General features: G+C 47.3%; 1 protein-coding gene across 2 annotated transcripts in view; it reads left to right on the top strand.

Annotated features, from left to right (window-relative positions):
- Positions 1–14,784, top strand: part of smg9 (SMG9 nonsense mediated mRNA decay factor) — a 30,831-nt gene extending 16,047 nt beyond the window's left edge. For both annotated transcript variants that reach the window (XM_069940105.1, XM_069940104.1), the window contains exons 11-13: positions 10,909–11,034; positions 11,973–12,117; positions 12,540–14,784. In XM_069940105.1, coding sequence (XP_069796206.1) covers positions 10,909–11,034; positions 11,973–12,117; positions 12,540–12,618 — 350 coding nt within the window. In that variant the 3' untranslated portion in view covers positions 12,619–14,784. The remainder of the gene's footprint in view (positions 1–10,908; positions 11,035–11,972; positions 12,118–12,539) is intronic.
- Positions 14,785–23,318: the final 8,534 nt, after the last annotated feature.

Raw genomic sequence — 23,318 nt, 5'->3', positions numbered from 1 at the left:
ACAAAAGACTGCGAACTAAAAAGACACATAAGTTTTGAACTCCTGAAGAAGAGGAAGGAGTTCAATACAGCGAAAACGATCTTATTGAAAAAAACTATTCTCGGATCCAGAGGAAGCAAGGAAATTTGCAGAACAACTACAAAACAAGCAGAGAGATGAAGACATGTATTAAGAGTAAAAATGACCACGATCTATATGTATGTGGGTAAAGAGGTATATGTGTATATATATATAGTGTGGAGAAATCAGACTGCTCAAACTACAGGGGAATCACGCTGCTCTCCATTGCAGGCAAAATCTTCGCTAGGATTCTCCTAAATAGAATAATACCTAGTGTCGCCGAGAATATTCTCCCAGAATCACAGTGCGGTTTTCGTGCAAACAGAGGAACTACTGACATGGTCTTTGCCCTCAGACAGCTCCAAGAAAAGTGCAGAGAACAAAACAAAGGACTCTACATCACCTTTGTTGACCTCACAAAAGCCTTTGACACCGTGAGCAGGAAAGGGCTTTGGCAAATACTAGAGCGCATCGGATGCCCCCCAAAGTTCCTCAACATGATGATCCAACTGCACGAAAACCAACAAGGTCGGGTCAGATACAGCAATGAGCTCTCTGAACCCTTCTCCATTAACAATGGCGTGAAGCAAGGCTGTGTTCTCACACCAACCCTCTTTTCAATCTTCAGCATGATGCTGAACCAAGCCATGAAAGACCTCAACAATGAAGACGCTGTTTACATCCGGTACCGCACGGATGGCAATCTCTTCAATCTGAGGCGCCTGCAAGCTCACACCAAGACACAAGAGAAACTTGTCCGTGAACTACTCTTTGCAGACGATGCCGCTTTAGTTGCCCATCCAGAGCCAGCTCTTCAGCGCTTGACGTCCTGTTTTGCGGAAACTACCAAAATGTTTGGCCTGGAAGTCAGCCTGAAGAAAACTGAGGTCCTCCATCAGCCAGCTCCCCACCATGACTACCAGCCCCCCCACATCTCCATCGGGCACACAAAACTCAAAACGGTCAACCAGTTTACCTATCTCGGCTGCACCATTTCATCAGATGCAAGGATCGACAACGAGATAGACAACAGACTCGCCAAGGCAAATAGCGCCTTTGGAAGACTACACAAAAGAGTCTGGAAAAACAACCAACTGAAAAACCTCACAAAGAAAAGCGTATACAGAGCCGTTGTCATACCCACACTCCTGTTTGGCTCCGAATCATGGGTCCTCTACCGGCATCACCTACGGCTCCTAGAACGCTTCCACCAGCGTTGTCTCCACTCCATCCTCAACATTCATTGGAGCGCTTTCATCCCTAACGTCGAAGTACTCGAGATGGCAGAGGTCGACAGCATCGAGTCCACGCTGCTGAAGATCCAGCTGCGCTGGGTGGGTCACGTCTCCAGAATGGAGGACCATCGCCTTCCTAAGATCGTGTTATATGACGAGCTCTCCACTGGCCACCGTGACAGAGGTGCACCAAAGAAAAGGTACAAGGACTGCCTAAAGAAATCTCTTGGTGCCTGCCACATTGACCACCGCCAGTGGGCTGATATCGCCTCCAACCGTGCATCTTGGCACCTCACAGTTTGGCGGGCAGCAACCTCCTTTGAAGAAGACCGCAGAGCCCACCTCACTGGCAAAAGGCAAAGGAGGAAAAACCCAACACCCAACCCCAACCAACCAATTTTCCGCTGCAACCGTGTCTGCCTATCCCGCATCGGACTTGTCAGCCACCAACGAGCCTGCAGCTGACGTGGACATTTACCCCCTCCATAAATCTTCGTCCGCGAAGCCAAGCCAAAGAAAGAAGAAGACATGAATGTATCCGTATTTAGAGGAAAATATATAGAGTATAGACAAGAATTAATAAGGGAAGGAAATGGAATAGAGGGAATAAGGAGGGAATTAAAAGAGTGACCTTTGTTACATATGAAAAGTGAAATCTTTTCTGGGGGGGCTGGGTGGGGAGGAGTTACTGTCACTGCAAAATCAGCTGACGCTTGCGAGTGAATTCGCAAATCCAAATGGAGAGGGGAGATGTGGTTGTCCGACAAGGGATAAAGGACAACTCAGGAGGGGAAGGGGAGATTGGGGCTAAAGAAGTTTTAAATAGGAGAATAAGGAAAAGGTTTGATGTTTTAGGAATGTTGTCTTATAAAGTGTTCAAAACAAGAAAACAGAAATGGATAAGAAGGAAAGGTAATGATGGAGAAACGGAAAGAGAAAATAAACAAAGTATAAAATGGCTACATTGAACTATATGACTTTAAATATTAATGGAATACATAACTAAATTAAAAGGAAGAAACTGCTAAATTTACTGAAAAAAGAAAAAATTGATATAGCATTTGTGCAAGAAACATTTAACTGAATTGGAGCACAAGAAATTAAAGAGAGATTGGGTAGGACACGTAACAGCAGCATCGTATAATTCAAAAGCAAGAGGAGTAGCTATATTAATTAGTAAAAATGTGCCATTTAAAATAGAAGAGGAAATAATAGATCCAGCAGGGAGATATGTAATGATAAAATGTCAGATATATTCGGAGTTTTGGAATCTACTCAATGTATATTCACCTAACGAAGAAGATCAAAAGTTTATGCAAGATATCTTTTTGAAGATAGCAGATACGCAAGGGAACGTATCAATAGGAGGGGATTTCAACCTGAATTTGGATTCAAATATGGACAAAACTGGGAAAAAAATTAACAGAAAGAACAAAGTAACCAAATTTATAATTAAATCAATGGAAGAAATGCAACTTTTGGATATATGGAGGAAACAACACCCAAAGGAAAAGGAATATTAATATTACTCGGCTAGACATAAAACATACTCAAGAATAGACCTATTTTTGTTATCAGCTCGTATGCAAGATAGAGTAAGAAAAACAGAATATAAAGCTAGAATACTATCGGACCATTCACCCTTAATATTGACAATAAAGTTAGTGGACATCGCTCCAAGAATGTATTCTTTCTTTCTTTGGCTTGGCTTCGCGGACGAAGATTTATGGAGGGGGTAAAAAGTCCACGTCAGCTGCTGGCTCGTTTGTGGCTGACCAGTCCGATGCGGGACAGGCAGACACGATTGCAGCGGTTGCAAGGGAAAATTGGTTGGTTGGGGTTGGGTGTTGGGTTTTTCCTCCTTTGCCTTTTGTCAGTGAGGTGGGCTCTGCGGTCTTCTTCAAAGGAGGCTGCTGCCCGCCAAACTGTGAGGCGCCAAGATGCACGGTTTGAGGCGTTATCAGCCCACTGGCGGTGGTCAATGTGGCAGGCACCAAGAGATTTCTTTAGGCAGTCCTTGTACCTTTTCTTTGGTGCACCTCTGTCACGGTGGCCAGTGGAGAGCTCGCCATATAATACGATCTTGGGAAGGCGATGGTCCTCCATTCTGGAGACGTGACCCATCCAGCGCAGCTGGATCTTCAGCAGCGTGGACTCGATGCTGTCGACCTCTGCCATCTCGAGTACCTCGACGTTAGGGGTGTGAGCGCTCCAATGGATGTTGAGGATGGAGCGGAGACAACGCTGGTGGAAGCGTTCTAGGAGCCGTAGGTGGTGCCGGTAGAGGACCCATGATTCGGAGCCGAACAGGAGTGTGGGTATGACAACGGCTCTGTATACGCTTATCTTTGTGAGGTTTTTCAGTTGGTTGTTTTTCCAGACTCTTTTGTGTAGTCTTCCAAAGGCGCTATTTGCCTTGGCGAGTCTGTTGTCTATCTCATTGTCGATCCTTGCATCTGATGAAATGGTGCAGCCGAGATAGGTAAACTGGTTGACCGTTTTGAGTTTTGTGTGCCCGATGGAGATGTGGGGGGGCTGGTAGTCATGGTGGGGAGCTGGCTGATGGAGGACCTCAGTTTTCTTCAGGCTGACTTCCAGGCCAAACATTTTGGCAGTTTCCGCAAAGCAGGACGTCAAGCGCTGAAGAGCTGGCTCTGAATGGGCAACTAAAGCGGCATCATCTGCAAAGAGTAGTTCACGGACAAGTTTCTCTTGTGTCTTGGTGTGAGCTTGCAGGCGCCTCAGATTGAAGAGACTGCCATCCGTGCGGTACCGGATGTAAACAGCGTCTTCATTGTTGGGGATTAAACCCCATGTTACTTAAAAGGCAGGATTTTAGAGAATTTATTGAAAGAGAAATTAAAATGTATTTTGAAATAAATACGAAATCAGTGAAAGATAAGTTTATACTATGGGATGCAATGAAAGCACTCATTAGAGGGCAAATAATAAGTTATGTAACCAAGATGAAAAAGGACTATAATCAGGAAACAGAGCAGTTGGAAAGGGAAATAGTAAATATAGAAAAAGAATTAGCAATGAAGGAAGATACAACCAAAAGAAGAGAATTGGCGGATAAAAAAATAAAACATGAAACACTACAAACATATAAGGTGGAGAAGAATATAATGAAGACAAAACAGAAATATTATGAACTAGGTGAAAAAACGCACAATATTCTAGCATGGCAGCTTAAGACAGAACAAGCTAAGAAAATGGTATTGGCATCGAGGAAAAAAGACAAACAAATTACATATAATCCAAAAGAAATTAAGGAAAACTTTAGAGAATTCTATGAACAATTATACCGAACTGAAAACGAAGGGAAAGAAGGGAAAATAGATGAATTTCTAACTAAAATTGAACAACCAAAACTACAAATAGAGGAACAAAATAAATTAACAGAGCCATTTGGAATAGTAGAAATACAAGAGATAATAAAAAAATTACCAAATAATAAGACACCAGGAGAGGATGGATTCCCAATAGAATTCTATAAAACATTTAAAGATTTATTAATTCCGCCCCTACTAGAAGTAATCAACCAGATTGATAAAACACAAAGCTTACCAGATTCATGTAAAACAGCAATAATTACAGTAATATTAGAGCAAGGGAAAGATCCACTCACACCAGCGTCATATAGACCAATATCTTTACTTAACACAGATTATAAGATAATAGCTAAACTATTAGCAAACAGATTAGCAGAGTATGTACCGAAAATGGTAAATCTAGACCAAACTGGATTTATCAAAAAAAGACGCACAACAGACAATATTTGTAAATTTATTAACTTAATTCATGCAGTAGAAGGGAATAAAGCGACAACAGTAGCAGTTGCTTTAGACGCAGAAAAGGCCTTTGACAGAGTAGAATGGAATTATTTGTTCAAAGTACCGCAAAAATTCAGTTTACCGGAGAAGAATATTAATTGGATTAAAGCATTATATAAGGGACCATTGGCGAAAGTGACAGTAAATGGATATATATCAAAGCAATTTAACTTAAGCAGGTCAACACGGCAGGGATGCCCACTATCACCCTTATTGTTCGCGTTAGCTATAGAACCACTAGCAGAATTGATAAGAACAGAAAATAATATAAAAGGGATAAAAATAAAAGACAAGGAATATAAAATCAGTTTATTTGCGGATGATGTTATAGTATACTTAACAGAACCAGAACTATCAATAAAAGAATTATATAAGAAATTGAAAGAATATGGAGAAGTGTTGGGGTACAAGATCAACGTAAATAAAAGTGAAGCTATGCCTATGAATAATGCGGATTTCTCAAAATTTAAGAAGGAATCACCATTTAGATGGCAAATGCAAGCAATAAGATACCTAGGTGTACAAATAAACAAAAATCTCGGCCAACTATATAAACTCAATTATTATCCACTAATGAAAAAATTACAGGACAATTTAGAGCATTGGAAAGATTTACCACTAACACTAATAGGAAGGATAAACTGTATTAAAATGAACATTTTTCCAAGGATATTATACATATTTCAGGCATTGCCAATACAACTGACAGAGAAATTCTTCAAGGAGATAAAGAAAATAATAAGGAAATTTTTATGGAAAGGGGGAAACCAAGGATAGCACTAGATAAATTAACAGAATGGTATAAACAAGGAGGCTTACAACTGCCAAACTTTAAAAATTATTATAGAGCCGCACAATTAAGATATCTATCAGATTTTTATCAAACAAGGGAAAAGCCAGACTGGACCAGATTAGAATTAGATAAAATAGGGGAAAAGATACCTGAGCACATATTATATAAATTGGATGAAAAATTGGTACAACATAGAAGTTCTCCAGTATTACATCATCTACTCAATATTTGGAAGAAGATTCATGTAGAAAGAAATAAAACAAATTATCAATTACCAAAACTAATATTGACGCAAAACAAGTTACTCCTTTTTACAATTGATAACCTTTCCTTTAGAGAATGGGAGAAAAAAGGGATTAAAAGAATAGAAAATTGTTTTTCAGGAAATAGATTATTATCCTTTGAACAAATGAAAGATAAATACAATATAACTCAAGATACAGCGCTGGCATATTACCAATAGAGATCCTACTTGAAGGATAAATTAGGAAGCAGTCTGAGTTTACCAGAGGGAAGTAACTTTGAATATGTGATTACAGATACAATGATAATCAAAGGATTTATAACAAATATGTATATTAAACTGCAAGAAAAGGAGAATGAGGAAACAAATGGTAAAACTAAACAAAAATGGGAACAAGATTTAAATATAAAGATAAAGAAGGAAACATGGGAGAAGTTATGTTCTGGAACGATGAGAAATACAATAAATACGAGGTTACGTATGATACAATATAACTGGATACACAGGCTATACATTACACCTCAAAAGTTAAATAAATGGGACCCAACAGTATCTGATAGATGTTTTCGTTGTAAAAAAAGAAATGGGAACAACAATTCATGCAATCTGGACATGTGAGAAAGTAGAAAAATTTTGGGAAGATCTAAACCAAATATTAAATAAAATAACAGAAAACAATATACCAAAGAATCCAGAGATCTTCCTCCTAAGTAACATAAAAAACAAAGAATTTGGAATTGATTTGGAGGATGCACAAAAAAGATTTGTTAAGATAGCTCTAGCCGTAGCAAAAAAATGTATTATGTCAACCTGGAAATTGGAAGATAATTTGAAAATACAACAATGGTATATAGAAATGAATAAATGTATTCCATTAGAAAAAATAACATATAGTTTAAGAAATAATATTGAAATATTTGAACACATTATGGGAGCCTTACATGAAACATAATAGCAAAAACCTACCGGGGACAATCACTACCTAAATTAACGGAAGGAGAAGGAAATGAAAAGAATGGACTCAGTGGAATTTCTTGTGTTTTTTTATTGAATGACAACATTGTTTGACTGGTTTAATGTATCCTAGATTTTGTACTTTAAATGGACGGGGGGGGGGGGGGTGGAGGTGGGGGGGGGGGGAGAAAATGGCACTGTATATGTGTGAAAAGGAAAAAGTGTGTATCATGGTTAATGTGATTTATGGTGTGAAAAATAAATAATTAAAAAAAAAACAAAACATCATATCCCCGATCTTACATTCGATTCCTCTTGAAAGGAACACCAGCGTTGCATTTGGCCTTCTTCACCCCCGACTCAACCTGCAACCTCCAGGCCATCCTGAACGAGGATCCCCCCCCCACCCCAGGTCCCCTTTGCATCTGGGGATTTTCAATTTTCTCCCCTTTTTGGAAACCGGTTTATTTCTTCCTCCCAAGTGCGCTTTCCACCACTGCATTTCATTTCCTTCCTCTCAGTGTGGGGGCCACTTCTCTTTACGCTGACTTGGTAGTTTGCCAGGTTTACGGATGACACAATGGCAGGTGGAGGAAGCGGGGTTGTGTGGAGGAAACCGGGAGGCTGCACAAAGAGCTGAAGACAGATGAGGAGACCGGGCAGAGAGGCGGGAAATGAAATGCAGTGGCGGAAAGCGAATAGCCGCTCACTTTGGTAGAAGAAATAAACCAGTTTCCAAAAAGGGGAGAAAATTGAAAATCCCCAGATGCAAAGGGGACCTGGGGGGGTCCTTATTCAGGATGGCCTGGAGGTTGCTGGTTGAGTCGGGGGTGAAGAAGGGAATGCAACGCTGGTGTTCTTTTCAAGAGGAATCGAATATAAGAGCGGGGATATGATGTTCAGGCTTTATAAGGCCCTGATGAGACCTCATTTGGAGAGGAGTTTTGGTTTGAGAAAGGGCCGGCTGACATTGGTGAGAGTTCAAAGGAGGTTCGCAAGGACAATTCCGGGAATGAAAGGGTCATCATATGAGGAACGTTTGACGGCTTTTGGCCCGCATTTAGGAGAATGAGGGGGATCTCATTTAAACATTTCAAATGTTGAAAGCCGGGGATAAGTCGATGTAGAATGGCTGTTTCCCCACGGTGGGAGAGTCCAGGACAAGAGGGCACAACTTCAGGATTGAAGGGCATCCGATTAGAACAGAGACGCGGAGGAATTTCTTCAGCCGGAGGATGGTGAATCTGTGGAATTTGTTGCCGCAGGCTGGGTCATTGGGTGTATTTAAGGCAGAGATTGACAGGTTCTTGATTAGCCAGGGCCTCAAGGGTGATGGGGAGATGGCCGGGCGGCTCAGTGTGGAAATGGCCAGCTCATGCTGAAATGCCGGGGCAGCCTTGACGAGCTTAATAACCCGCTTCTGCTCCCATGCCTCACAGCGTGACCATTGGGATCTCTTCTGGGGAAGGTCTGACCTGAACAAAAAGGACAGGCTGCACCGGAGAGCAGCCACCATCCTGGTGTGCAGGTTCGCGAGAGGTGTTGGGGAGAGTTTGGCAGGGGGTGGGGGGGTGGGAAACGAGAATGTGAGGGGAGAGAACAGATCAGAAGGTGGAAAGGATGATGGTGTGGGCTTTTGAAGAAGGAAAGGAAGCAGAAATGTAGTCAGTTGGAGGGCTTGAAATGAGTATTTCAATGCATTAAGTATTAGGAATAAAGGAAATGAACTCAGAGCAGGGATCAGGACATGGAATTATGATGCTATGGCCATTACAGAGACTTGGCTGACACAAGGCACCGGGGATTAGGTGTTTTAGAAGGGATAGGATGGCAGGTAAAATGAGGGGGGGGAAGCATTACTCAGGGAGAGTATCACAACTACAGAAAGGGAGGAGGTTGTGGAGGGAGTGCCCACTGAGTCAGGGTGAGTGGAAGTCAGGAGGGGAAAAATCACTGTACTGGCAGTAGTCTGTACACCCCCAAGTAGCTGCAACGGCAGCTGTGCCGCTCGTGCGAACCCACGGAGAGTGCGGAGTGGAGACGCAGCGCCCCTCCCCATGCGCGCACCGTCAAACAGCCTGTCAGCTCCATGCAGGCCCGTTAAAGGAGCCGGCGGTGGTTCTATTTTAAATTCCCGCACCCGCAAGGTCATCGGCCACGAGGAGTTGCGGACTCTGGGGAAGCGGGCCCCTTGGATGTGCCAGGGAAGGGGCCCCGCACCCCCGCTCGGCAGGCCGCTCTCCCCAGATGGGACGAGGGATGTCATCCGCCCGCCTGCAGCTGAGAGGGAGAGGCGGAGGGGAAGTCAACAGAGGAAATGGGGGGGGGGGGGGTCTGAGCTGAAATGAGGACAATCGTCGTTCTCATTTTGGGACGAGCGAAAAATATTTCCCCAACTTGTGAGGTCAGTTCAGTTCCAAGGATTTTTTGCCAATATCCCAAAATTTTAAAGAAATTTCAGATAAACGAGGATTTTGGATAATCGGAGTTGTTACTGTAATTTTATTGAAATATGTAGCAGGGGGATAAAAAAGCTTGGACAAAACCTGAAACCAGGACAACAGGAAAAATCTTTTTACTAATAAAACTGCGGTAAGTAAAAGCAGCTTTTGCCAAAGCAGAAACATAAGCCACTTTCCGGTGTGATCGCACTGTTCCTGGGCAGCTGTTCCTGGACCTGGTGGGGTCGAGCCTTGTGGTACCTCCACCTCTCCCCTACGGCAGCAGTGAGAATCAGAGCGTGCGCCAGGCGGGGTGGATCCTTGACGATCACTGCTGCTCTCCCCGACGGCAGTGCTCCCCATAGATGTTCTTGAGGGTTTTGTCCGTGATGCCCTGGACTGCGTCCACTCCCTTTTGCAGGGCTTTACGCTCAAGGGTGTTGGTGACCCCGTACCAGACTGTGACGCAGCTGGTTGGCGCACATTCCACCGCGCCTCTGTAGAAATTTGCCGGAGTTTCCGTTGTCGTACCCAACCTCCGCGAACCCCTGAGGAAGTCGAGGTGCTGACGTGCTGTCTTCACGACGCTGTTGGGTCCAGGAAAGATCCTCCGAGATGGTGACTTAAATTTGCTCCCCCTCTCCACCTCTGATTCCCCCCTAATGATCTCTGGATCCTCTGGATCATGCACCTCTGACTTGAACTCAACAAGCAGTTCTGGTGACATTGAGTGCGAGGTTGTTGTTGGTGCACCATTCAGCCAAGTTTTCAATCTCCCTCCTGTAGGCTGACACATCCCCTTTATACAACCGTGGTATCGTCAGCAAATTTGTAGATGTCGTACCGAGTCGCAAAGTCATGGGTGTAGAGTAGAGCACAGTTGAACGTAAAGCAGGACATTGAAGGTCTCATTAAAAAATCTGTAGCTGTTGTTCCTGCTTTCTCCATTTCCAAATCATTATTAGTGGTAACAAATTCCACAGATTCACTGCCCTCTGGCTGACGAGTTTCCTCTGCACCTCTGTTCTAAGCGGATGCCCTTCAATCCTGAAGTTGTGCCCCTTTTGTCCTTGACTCTTCCCCCCATGGGGAAACCACCTTTCCACATCAGTCTGTCAATACTTTTCAATTCTGGAACATCATTTCCCTCAGACAGTTCCTTGTTGATGGTCCCTGATCAGTCCTTTGCCCTTCCAACCACTCCAATTCCCCTGCTTTCTTCTCTGAGTGGTCAGGTTACAACAAGGAAAGGTTAGTGGATGGGCATCGTTTGCTTTAAATGGTATAATCTTGTCATTCTGACATTACTGGTGGTTGCTTCTAATTTCTTGTCTTGCTGAACTAGGGACCCTTTCCATGTTGGACTGTAACATCTTTCCTGGGTTGAGTGGTGACTTCCTGGAGTCAGAGGTCAACTTGTTCCTACTTCCTGCGATGGAGAGTGAGGCTGAAGAAAACCTATCAAGGGCAGGTAAGATCCGGGATCGGACCCAGAATGAAGCTCCCTCCACGCCGTCCCATCACACACTCCTGGGGTCGGACCCAGAGTGAAGCTCCCTCCGCACCATCCCATCACACACTCCTGGAGTCAGGCACAGAGTGTCGTTCCCTCCGCACCGTCCCATCACACACTCGCGGAGTCAGACACTGAGTGAAACTCCCTCCGCGCCGACCCATCACACACTCCCGGGGTCAGACACAGGATGAAACTCCCTCCACACTGTCCCATCACACATTCCCGGGGTCAGACACAGAGTGAAGCTCCCTCCGCACTGTCCCATCACACACTCTCAGAGCAGACACAAAGTCTCATTCCCTCCAGTCATAGATTGAAGCTCCCTCTATAAAGATCCATCACTCACTCCAATATGTATGGAAACCGGAATTGCATGACATCTACAAGGTATGGATCAGGAGTGTGAGGCAACATTCCCCACACCCTTGGGAGGAATTAGTCCATGTACTGTACATCCACCGCATTTACCCCATCTACAAGGCGCGGGCCAGGAGTGTGGGGGAACACTCCCCTGTATGGAGTTCGTCCATGCACTTTATATCCACCACGTTTCTCCCCATCTACAAATAATTGATCAGGAGTGTGAAGGGTCTTCCCCACTCCCCTGGATGGAGTTAGTCTATGCATTCCACATCTGCCACCAACTTCTTCTGCCCTCCCCCCCACTCCCATTCGGGATGTCTATCACCACTCCTTCACCGTGGCCGACTCCGAATCCCAGAGGTTGGGTGGTGTAGGAGGGAGTGACCCTTGCATGTAGTCGGAGGGGGCAGGGAAGAGCCATTGGACCCCCCACCCCTCTCAGGAGAAACAGGGGAGTGGGATTGACCTGCACAAGGCTTGTTCCCAGTGGGCTGTTCCCTGTCGCCCGCTGACCGTTGCTTCTCCCGCAGGGGCTGGTGGGATCTCCCTGTTCCCCCTGCTGCCCGGATACAGGGGCCACCCGAGCTTCCAGACCCTGATTGGCCGGCTCCGCAGCCAGATGTTGTCTATGGCCAGGCCCCAGCTCTCCCACACCATCCTGACTGAAAAGAACTGGTAGGCAGGAGTCCGCTGGGGGAGTCGAGTGGGGTTGGTGGGGAGTATAAGGATGGGGTGAATGGAGGCGTCAAGGAGGATGATGAAGAGAAAGGGTGACGTGCGGGGTGGGGGGGTAGGCAAGGAGGGAGTGGTGGGATGGGAAGAGGGAAGGGAGGGTTGGTGAGGAGGAAAAAAGAGGGTGGAATCAGGAGGAGGAAAGGTGGGGGGATGCTTATGGGGGCAGTGAGGAGGAAGGATTTGAGTAGGGGAGGGGGGCGCGAAGAGCAGGTGGCCAGGGAGGGTGGGAGGAGGTGACGAGAGGGAGGGAATGCAGAGAGGAAGGAGAGGAAGGGCAGCAAGGAGGGAGCGTTCCCTTGGGATCTCTCGAGGAACCCCTACTCACAGAGAGAATGACCCCCCACCCCCCCCTATCTCTGCAGGTTACACTATGCTGCTCGGATTTGGGACAGTGTGAAGAAATCCTCGGTGCTTCCCGAATATAGTCGATTGCTCTCGTAGTCCCCTGCTGACCCACCCCCTGCACCGTCACCACCCCAGGGAGCCCATTGAACACACTCTCCCTCCCCTCCTCTGTTGCTCCCTCCCATCTTCCATTACCCTCTCCCCACCCCCTTCCGGTATTACCCCCTTCCCCCTGCTCTGTAACACCCCTTTCTGACACCTCCTTCCTCCATGCATCACCCCCTCCCCCCTGCATCAACCCCTCCTCCCTCTCTGACACCCCTTCCCCCTCCAATACTCCCTCTCCCCACCCTGCCACCCTCTCCCTTTCCCCTGCCTCTTAATCAGTCCCTCCCTCCGCCCTCCCATTGTGGCTCATACCACACTCTTGGTGCACTGCAAATTCGTAATCTTTGTTTTTACCCAAATGTTTTTTCCAACAATTATTCCAAAGTTAATATTTATTCTGAAATAAAAGGGATTCCATGACGTTAGACCAACACTGTCCCAAGGCACTTGGCAATCGCTGCTTGTTTCTCTGTCTGCAAGGAATCAGTGTAGCTTATTGCTGGAGATTTAATTCTAACTCTCTTTTGATCAAGGCCTGTGTTTACCCTCTCCAGAAATTCTACCAGACTGTCCGTGGGATTCCCAACACAGCAACCCTTGTTCACTGTTTACCCCGACACCCCCCTTCTGCCCAGTCTCTCCGATCCCCATCCCCTCACCCCGTCTCTGTAAACACCTCTGGTCCCCTACACCCTTCCCTGTGTCTGTAACCCTCTCTCGGGTCCCCTACACCCCTCCCTATCTCTGTAACCCCCTCTGGTCCCCTACACCCCTCCTTGTCTCTAATTCCCTCTGGTCCCCTACACCCCTCCCTGTCTCTGTAACCCCCTCCAGTCCCCAACACCCCTCTCTTTTCTTTGTACCCCCTCTGATTCCCTACATCCCTCCATCCCGGGGTCAGACACCAAGTGAAGGTCCCTCCACACCACCCCATCACACACTCCCGGGGTCAGACACTGAGTGAAGCTCCCTCCCCACTGTCTCATCAGCACTCCTGGGGGTCAGACACAGAGCGAAGCCATGGTCTGCATCATTGGGAAGGAATGTGGAAGATAAAGACTCGCTCCTGTTGTAAAGGTCTCGGAGACTGAAGGAGGATTTGTGGTGGTGTTGTGGGAGTGTTCTGAAGGACTTTGCTACTCTGGAAGTTTAACCCTGCTTCTCCAGCGACATGGATCGAGTAACTGGCTGGCTGCCTGCCAGGGTGGACCTCCTGCACCGCAAAACACCAGCTTCTTGCCTCACTTCCTCGTTAGCATCAGCGACCCCCCCCCCCCCCCACCTTCCTGCTCCTTTGTTAACTTAAGCGGTTGGTTAACAAAGGTAAATCAGCGGTATTTCAAAGGCCAGCGAGCATCAGCCTCATCTTTGGGGTTTCAACAAGCACTGGTCGGAGGACCCTTTCAACTCTTTTCAATCCCCACAGAACCTTCTCTATCCCACCTTGGATCTGTACTGTTGTATCTACGTCCGCCCAGTCTCCCGATAGACCCAAGTCCCCCAGCAGCCGTAACCTTTGGCGGGCCCAGGCTCCAAGTTAACCTTCACCCCATGAATCGTCTCAAGGCAATGTGTCGGGGAGGCAGGATATATACCAACTGTTCCTGCACACCGTCCACTTCCCACCTTTATCTGCTGGCCGAATATAACATGGCGGTCTGTCCTACCCCTAGGCAGTAAGGAGGGTTCCTCCCCCTTTACATGGGACTCATCTGTTCTTTTTGTGACTGGGGTGATTGTGTTTCATGTATATGCTCCTAAGTTTCTAGCTGCATTTCAGCCCCATGCTAATATTGGGGCACCCAGTATTGGGGGGGAGGGGGGAGGTTGGCTGAGGGATGTCCTCGTCGGTCTGGGTTCTGGCCTTGGGCAACAATGGCCATCCATGGGTCCAGGCAACGGGCAGTTAAGGCTAACTGCCCCTCTTCTGAGGGTACCTGCCGCACCCGAGTGTCCTTGGAGAAGGAGCCCTCGCTGCTTTCGGGCAACTTGGAAGGTTTCCGGGAACTTTGGCTCCCCCAAGTACTCAATGGTATCATGGACGCAGACGATAATATTTTAATTTGACGTTGTGTGATGTGCATAGTTGGACTGGAAATGTAGTCATAACTGTACTGTTTGTCTTTGTTGAATAAAAATATTGTTTAAAAAAAAGTCAGACACAGAGCGAAGCTCCCTCTGCACTGTCCCATCACACACTCCCGGGGTCAGACACAGAGTGAAGCTCCCTCTGCCCCGTCCCATCACACACACCCGGGGTCAGACACAGAACGAAGCTCCCTCTGCACTGTCCTATCACACACTACCGGGGTCGGACACAGGGTGAAGCTCCCTCCGCACTGTTCCATCACACACTACCGGGGTCAGACACAGAGTGAAGCTCCCTCCGCACTGTCCCGTCACAAAATCCCGGGGTCAGACACAAGAGTGAAGCTCCCTCTGCCCCGTCCCATCACACACTACCGGGGTCAGACACAGAGTGAAGCTCCCTCCGCACTGTCCCATCACAAACTCCCGGGGTCAGACACAAGAGTGAAGCTCCCTCTGCCCCGTGCCATCACACACTCCCGGGGTCAGACACAGAACGAAGCTCCCTCCACACTGTTCCATCACACACTACCGGGGTCAGACACAGAGTGAAGCTCCCTCCGCACTGTCCCGTCACAAACTCCTGGGATCAGACACAGAGTGAAGTTCCCTCTGCCCCGTCCCATCACACACTCCCAGGGTCAGACTTAGAGCTAAGTTCCTTCCGCATTGTCCCATCACACACTACCGGGGTCAGACACAGAGTGAAGCTCCCTCCGCACCGTCCCGACTCACTCCCGGGGTCAGACACAGAGTGAAGCTTCCTCCGCACTGTCCCATCGCAAACTCCCGGGGTCAGACACAAGAGTGAAGCTCCCTCTGCCCCGTCCCATCACACACTCCCGGGGTCAGACACAGAGTGAAGTTCCCTCCACATTGTCCCATCACACACTTGCGGGGTTAGACACAGAGTGAAACTTCCAATGCTCTGTCCCATCACACGTTCCTGGGGGTGGACACAGAGTGAAGTTCCCTTTTCTCCGCCCCATCACACACTGCCAGGGGCGGACACTAAGGGAAGCCCCCCCCCCACACTGCTCCAGAGACACAGCCAATTCCCACACAATTGATACCCAGTTTGGACACCATGTGCTTCCCACAGGGACTGGAATTGGCTGCATTTTTAATCCCACGATTTTCCCCATCCTCGACCAAGTATTCACTGCTTGGGATCTGGGGATTGTGCATGGTGCCAATTTTCACAGTGTCTCTCTCCAAATTTAGTGTGCGCAAGCCCATAGCTACAAGATACCAATCTGAATCATCAACTGTTCATGGGATTTTGGCCTCTGCCCAGCTGTGAGCAAGTGCCTGGAATTGTTCCATACTCAACAACCTGTCCCCTGAAAGTTGATTGGATGTATCATGTCTCCTGCAAGTAAACTTAGATGAGTTACACTGGACCAAATATTTTTCTTTCAAAAGGTTTGCCTCCTGAAAATAAATCAGGGATTCTGATGGACAGCTTCAAGCTGAACACAATGATAATTTCACATTTGCTGCATTGTGTTGGAAGTTGGAGAAAGATTGAATTTACTTTGATTGAATTTACCATGTTTAATCGCAGAATGTCTCTCTGGGCCAAGCTCTCTCCGCTCACGTTACACAACAAATGTGAGGAGTCCAGGGTTTCTTAATAAGTGTGGTCATGCTGCGTCTATATTTAGTAAACTTCCTCCGCCACTCACATCCCACTTTAACCAATCCCTAGGCCATCGGGGCTCTGTGATTAGTGAGGGATTGCTGAAGGTGGGATGTGAGTGGGAAGGGACGGTTGAGAATCTCTGCTCCCGACCCGATTGTCACTGAAATATTTTGCTTGAGAAAAAATGGTCATTAGCCCATTTCCTTTGGAGTTCTGAAACCGTGCACATAATGAGGGACGATTAAAACAGTAGTTTTCAAACTTTTTTCCTTCCACCCACATCCCACCTTAACAGCCCCTTACTAATCACAGAGCACCCGATGGGAAAGGGATTATTTAAAGTGGGAAGAAAAAGGTCGAAAACCACTGTCATAATCACCCCTCATTGACTCATTATGTGCACAGCTTCAGAACTCCATAGCAAATGGGGCCATTCCCCTATACCATTGCATGCATCACAGCCGAGACTGGGGGAATACTGTCCCCCCCCCCCCCCCCCGAGCATAAAGCCCTGTGAAAGGTAGTGGATGCAGCCCAGGACATCGCAGGCAAAACCCTCCCCCACTATCAAGAACGTGGATGGGGGACGCTGCTGTCGGAGAGCAGCTAGGATCCACCCAGCCCAGCACGCATTCTGTTCATTAACTGGGATGGAATGGTGACACAATGTCACAGCCATACAAGAACTTGGTAAGACCCCACTTGGAATACCGTGTTCAGTTCTGGTCACCTCATTATCCATTATACCTACCTACTAATATCCTGGGGGTGGGCTGCCTTCAGGAGAGTGAATCTGATGAAAGCATCTGGACTGGACAGACTACCCGGCCTGTTCTGACCAACCTACCAATGTATTCACAGATACCTTCAACAGCTCACTCCAGCGGGTGTCAATGGTACCCAAAAGGCTGGTGTTGAAGCTTATCAGCTCCCGTCTGACATGGATCCATCCCAGTTCACCCATCGTAGCAACAGGTCTACAACAGATACCATCTCACTGGTTCTACACAAAGCCCTGGAACAACAAATATGTAGGACATCAGGACGCTCTCCATCGACTACAGTTCGACATTCAACATCATCACCACTCAAAACGGCAAACTCCAAGATCTGAGGCTCTCAACACCCCTCTGTGTAATTGGATCCTGGATTTCTTCACTTCCTGACAGACCATGATCGGTGAGGATCGATAAGAACATCTCCACAATTTCCATCAGTACCGGAGCAGCATACGGCTATGTTCTTAGCCACCTGCTCTACTCACTTTACACTGATGACCGTGAGGCTCGGTACAACAATACCATCGGCAAATTTGCCGATGATCCCACGGTGGTGGGTTGTGTAAAGGAAGGTGATGGGTCGGCTTACAGAAGGGAGGTTGAATATTTGGCTGAACGGTGTCACCAAAACCAAGGAGCTGATTGTTGACATTAGGAAGGGAAAACCAGACCCAGGGATCACTGAGGGATTAGGGGTGGAGAAGTAAGGTCTTGGGATTAAGAGATTAAGATTAAGAGATGAGGAAGTGCAGAGAGACCTAGGGGTACTTGTACACCAGTCTCTGAAGGCGAGCATGCAGGTCCAGCAGGCGGTTAAAAAGGCAAATGGTATGTTGGCCTTCATATCAAGAGGGTTTGAGTATAGGAACAAGGATACCTTACTGCAGCTGTACAGGGCCTTGGTGAGACCCCACCTGGAGTATTGTGTGCAGTTTTGGTCACCTTATCTAAGGAAGGATGTTCTTGCAATGGAGGGAGTGCAGAGGCAATTCACCAGGCTGATACCTGGAATGGCAGGAATGACTTATGAGGAAAGATTGCGCAATTTGGGATTGTACTCGCTGGAGTTTAGAAGATTGAGAGGGGATCTCATAGAGACATATAAAATTCTGGCAGGACTGGACAGAATGGATGCAGATGGGATATTTCCAATGATGGGAAAATGCAGAACCCGGGGCCATGGTTTGAGGATAATAGGCAAACCATTTAGGACCGAGATGAGGAGGAATTTCTTTACCCAGAGGGTGGTGAATCTGTGGAATTCATTGCCACAGAGGGCAGTAGAGGCAGGTTCATTAAATATATTAAAGAGGGAATTAGATATATTTCTTCAGTATAAGGGTATTAAAGGTTACAGAGAGAAGGCGGGGAAGGGGTACTGAACTTTAAGATCAGCCATGATCTCGTTGAATGGCGGAGCAGGCTCGAAGGGTCGAATGACCTACTCCTGCTCCTATCTTCTATGTTTCTATGAGTCGCCATCTCAGAGGATCTTCCCCGGACCCAACACACTGCAACAATTACAAAGATAAGCAATGACGCGAGCAACCAACGGAGGATAGTGTGGCCCACTCCCCCAAATGTAGCAGTTAGCCATGAGAAAGGATTCCAACCAAGGCTCAAATTATCCTTGTTGGCCACAATACCCAGATACTGGACCTCACGAACAGATTTTGAAACATGCTGAACAATAACATATTTATATAAGCTGCACTTGAGGCTGATGACCGAGGACTTCCTTGGTGTAATGCATCGGACCGTGTTTCCCACGGGGAACTCCCTCGGAACGTCCTCGACATTACAAATCCAATTGCTGGCATCAAAGCAGCTGTTAAGCCAGATCACCAGGAGTGTAAAATGGAGAACCTGGAACAAAGAAGCCTGACACACGTCACTCACGATACCGTAAGTGTTCAGTGTTTAAACAGACTAAATCATCCTGTCCCTCAATAGCTACCCACCGAGTGTTACCCTGGGCAGTGTCACTATTTCCCCTTTTACAGGAGGGCCACTACCTGGTGGTGCCACCCATACCTTTTGTCCAACATTCTCTAGTTCGGGAATGGGGGGAAATGACTGTTTTTCCTCTGGAATAGGCTGTAATTCAGGAGCGTGAAGAAGTCGGTGGAAAGGTGTACCTCCTTTTAAAGGGCGATGATTCAAATTGTCGACTGCTTGCTGCAGCACATGGCACCACCCCTTCTGGGTCCCCAGTGATGTTAACAAACGAATTTGTTCCTTCAGTAAGCCATTCATTCGTTCAACTAACCCGGCAGCCTGCGGGTAATAAGGAATATGGTGAACCCATAAAATACCGTTGTAATTTGCCCAATCACAGATTGCTTTCCCGGAGGAGTGCGAGCCATTTTCAGAGTGAATCTCCTCTGGAACATCATAACGATAAATCAAATGGTTTAGTCCTTGGATAGTGCTAGCTTGGTCAGCCATCTTGGTGGGAAAAGCAAAAACCAGGCCCGAAAAGGTGTCAACCATTACTAGGACGTAATGTTTACCCATACAGTCTAGCATGGGGCCTATGTAATCATTTGCCAGACCGCAGCTGAGTGAGCACCCGTTTTATTCGGCCATGCGGACCAGGTGAATGGTATGGAACTTCACAAGCTGACATTCTGGGCATGTACGTACGACCATGCGGACATCATCCTGATGGACGGGTAAAGCATGTGTACGGGCCCACATAGCTGATCCCTTCTCCCCCAAATGGCCACTCTGTTCATGTGCCCATCGAGCCAGGGGGACGGTATCAGCACAGCTGATAGTGCAAGCTGATCTGCTACTGCATTATGTTGTGCCATGTTAGTCGCCACATTGGCATGGCATCAACGTGATACACAGTTATCTCACGGTGGTGGGAAGCATCCCACAACAGCTGCCACAACTCTTTACCCCATACCTGGCGGGTCATGTATCATCCAGTTGTTCTTTTGCAAATCAGGCATCCATACCACAAGTCCATTAGCCACAGCCCAGGAATCAGTAAACAGGCGAAGGAAGGTGATCATGGGGATCTAGTGGTAAAATGACTGCCTTCAACTCAGCATACTGACTGGAGCCACCATCCCCCTCCTCCGATAAGTGAGTTCCTGACCCTGGGATGGTAAGCCACCTGTTCGTGTATGCGGCCCACCCCTTCAGGCCCTCTGGTCGCACGACTCTGAATATACCACTTCCATTTAACAATAGAAGACTGCTGAGCCCTCCCGACCTTTAGATTAGCGTCATTAGCAGGACCCAGTTCATTATTGGAAGTGCAGGTCGCAATTGAACATCTGCATCACCTGTCATTCTTTCAGTCTCTAGCAGGGCCCAGTAACAGGCTAGTAAACTGTTGTTCAAAAACAGAATAACGAGTGGCAGCCTCGGGCATGGAACGTGACCAGAATCCCAGTGGGACTCGGCGACCCTCTTGTTTACTGCCAGAGGCTCCAGGAGGCCACATCATCAATATAATGGTGAATTGAGAGGGAAGGCGATACTGGAAGGTGGGTGAAGGTATACTGGTGCCCCTTCCAGGTAAAGGCGAACTGATCCTGTGAGTCCTCAGCTATAAGAATACTGAAGAAGGCGTTAGCAAGATCAATGACAGCACACCATGTTCCTGAGTTCCCAGTAGCAATGTTTTCAATAAGGGTAACAATGTCCGGAACTGCTGAAGCAAGTGGCGGGGCCATGTTTGTTCAAAAAACGATAATCAACTGTCATTCTCCAGGAGCCATCCGGCTTCTGGAACGGCCAAAACAGGGCTATTAAAGGGCGACGTTGCGGGCCTCACTACCCCTTCTTCTTGCAGAACATCAATGGTGGCAGTAATCTCTTCCTGCCCCCCAGGGAGACGATATTGTGGAATGCACACTGGTTTCATGGGGGCTGGCACCATCACAGGATCCCACTTAACCTTTTTGTAATAGTTCGAATTCCAAATTCAAATCCCCCTTGGCTTAGTATAAGGACCGTACCGGCCAACATATTAATACCCAGGATACACTCGTCAGTAGCAGCCACCAGGGCATGTAACCAGACAGGGGGAAGGGCTATCACCCACCATGGCACAGACTTTTATTTCCTTTGCCAGGGTGACCGCTCCTCCCAACCCCTCTATTCGAAAGGCCGGTCCAGTCCAGAGGTCGGGGTTACACCGAATCACCAAGTGCTCTGCACCCGGTGTCGACCAAAGCCAAGTATTGGCGATCATTACCCCCACCCCAGTGGATTGTTAACGGTATGTAGGGCCGCGGATCCCCATGGTGTACGCCGTGTCTCGATGAGTAGACACGGGAATCCTGCCCACACCTTCAGGCTTCAGAAGGGTTCGGGGGCTTCCAGGACCACATGCTATTGTTATCTTTAAGAGCCTGTTTAACCCATTATTTTACCTCATCACGAGTAACTGAGCAGGAGAAGCCGGCTCGATAGAAGCAGGAGTGGGAACAGAAGGCACAGCTGGGCCAGGAGGACTCAGCAGCTGGGAATAATGTTCCCCAGCTTTTCTCTTACAAAGGACATAAAGGACTGCAGTAGGTTCCCATCAATATCACTTTTAGGTACGCCTAACTTTAACAAGGTTAGAAAAAGGTCCTTTCTTGTCGGTCCGTTATAGCCGCAGCCCCTCTCTTTTCATCCTGCTTGTCTGATTTAACCTGGGTTATACGTGAGTAGGTTTTACCTCCCAACTCTTATTCTCTAAGCCCCAGATAAGGTATGCACCGCCTCAGACACAGGGTGCCCAATTAGCGGACAGAACCAATCCCTGTGTGGTGGGTTGGGTGGAACGAACCAATCTGGTATGCATTCCGGCAGTGAATATCTCTTCATCAGGGCTCCCCCCATGTACCCACAGCCTCAAACGCCTGCATACAAGGCAGAGGCCAGGGCCTGCTGACGAATTACTGCTATATCCTCCTCTGGGGTGCCCCAATTGTTTCTGTAAATGTAAATCCCAATCTATTGGTGATGGGTATACTCATAGCAGGCATCCCCTAGAGTAGTAAGTAAGTAATCCATCTCTCTCCCTCTACCCCGCAGCTCAGCAGTGACCCTGATATCAGTAGATAATGTTCCTAATCCCAACAATTCCTCAGGGGTTAAAAATACATTACCCCCCCCCCATCCCCACTTGTTCCCAGACACGCAGGAGTCAGGCTGCCAGAGTTTCTCCTGCCTTTTGCCTAAATCGAAATCCAATGGGTTTCCTCGCGCAGGTTCGAACCCTGCTCGCAAGCGCCAATTGTCTTGGGTAGACTTATACCTCTCATTTTGTTCATTTTAGATTGGTCACAGTGTTTGAGCTACCGAAAGAAAATAGACACACACACCGAGAGCAGTTCAGTTTATACAAATGTTTATTACTAATTCAAAAGCTGATTTCACACTACAAGTATGCAAGCCCTTCCCAAACTATACTTATCAACGCTTGGACTGGTCCCAACTGCCGAAGCGAGGCAACGACTGCACACTTGTAGTAGGTTGTCAGGGCGCTGGTAGCAGCTTCTCCACCTCCCCGACCGGGACGTTGCTCGGACTCTGGCTGTTCTTCCTTCTTGACAAGGGGTGTTCCCACCCCTCGGAGAGTCTAAACTTCAGCAGCGGGACCACAGGCTTATATACCCCAAAAACAATTAATCATGCGCCTACTCCTTCTAACATTTGTCAGTCAAAATCAAAACTAAAATTATATTCTACAATTTAGAAGATTAATTATTATGGAACCAGGATGTTATGATTTCCTGGTTTATCTCGTAGATACAAAGACTTATTAAAACTTCTCGAGCAAGACAGGTTGTGACCAATTCGTCAATTTCAGAGTGTTGCATTTGACAATGCTTTCCCTGGCCTCACAGTGGAATTCCATTTCAAAGTGTATCTTCAGATAAATCCCCATGGCTGAGTTTAATTACATCTGCTAGTTCTGAAAGTAAGGTGACCTGCGTGTGGACCCAGTGTCGAGAGTTCCACATAAGCAAAAAGCATTTGGGTACATGGTTTTAATCCTCCATTACAGTGCCCCAAGTTGGCAGAGGTTTGGCACGATGCCGGAGACCCCGACAAATTTCCACGGAGTCAGGGGAGGTGGAAAGTGCGCAGACCATCTGCATCACGGACTGGTATGGGTGGAGGTCACCAATCTTCCCCCACGCCCAAGTGTAAAGCCCACAAAA

Source organism: Narcine bancroftii, chromosome 5 (assembly GCF_036971445.1).
Source record: "Narcine bancroftii isolate sNarBan1 chromosome 5, sNarBan1.hap1, whole genome shotgun sequence".
NCBI lineage: Eukaryota > Metazoa > Chordata > Chondrichthyes > Torpediniformes > Narcinidae > Narcine > Narcine bancroftii.
This window is presented reverse-complemented; position numbering and strand designations above follow the sequence as displayed.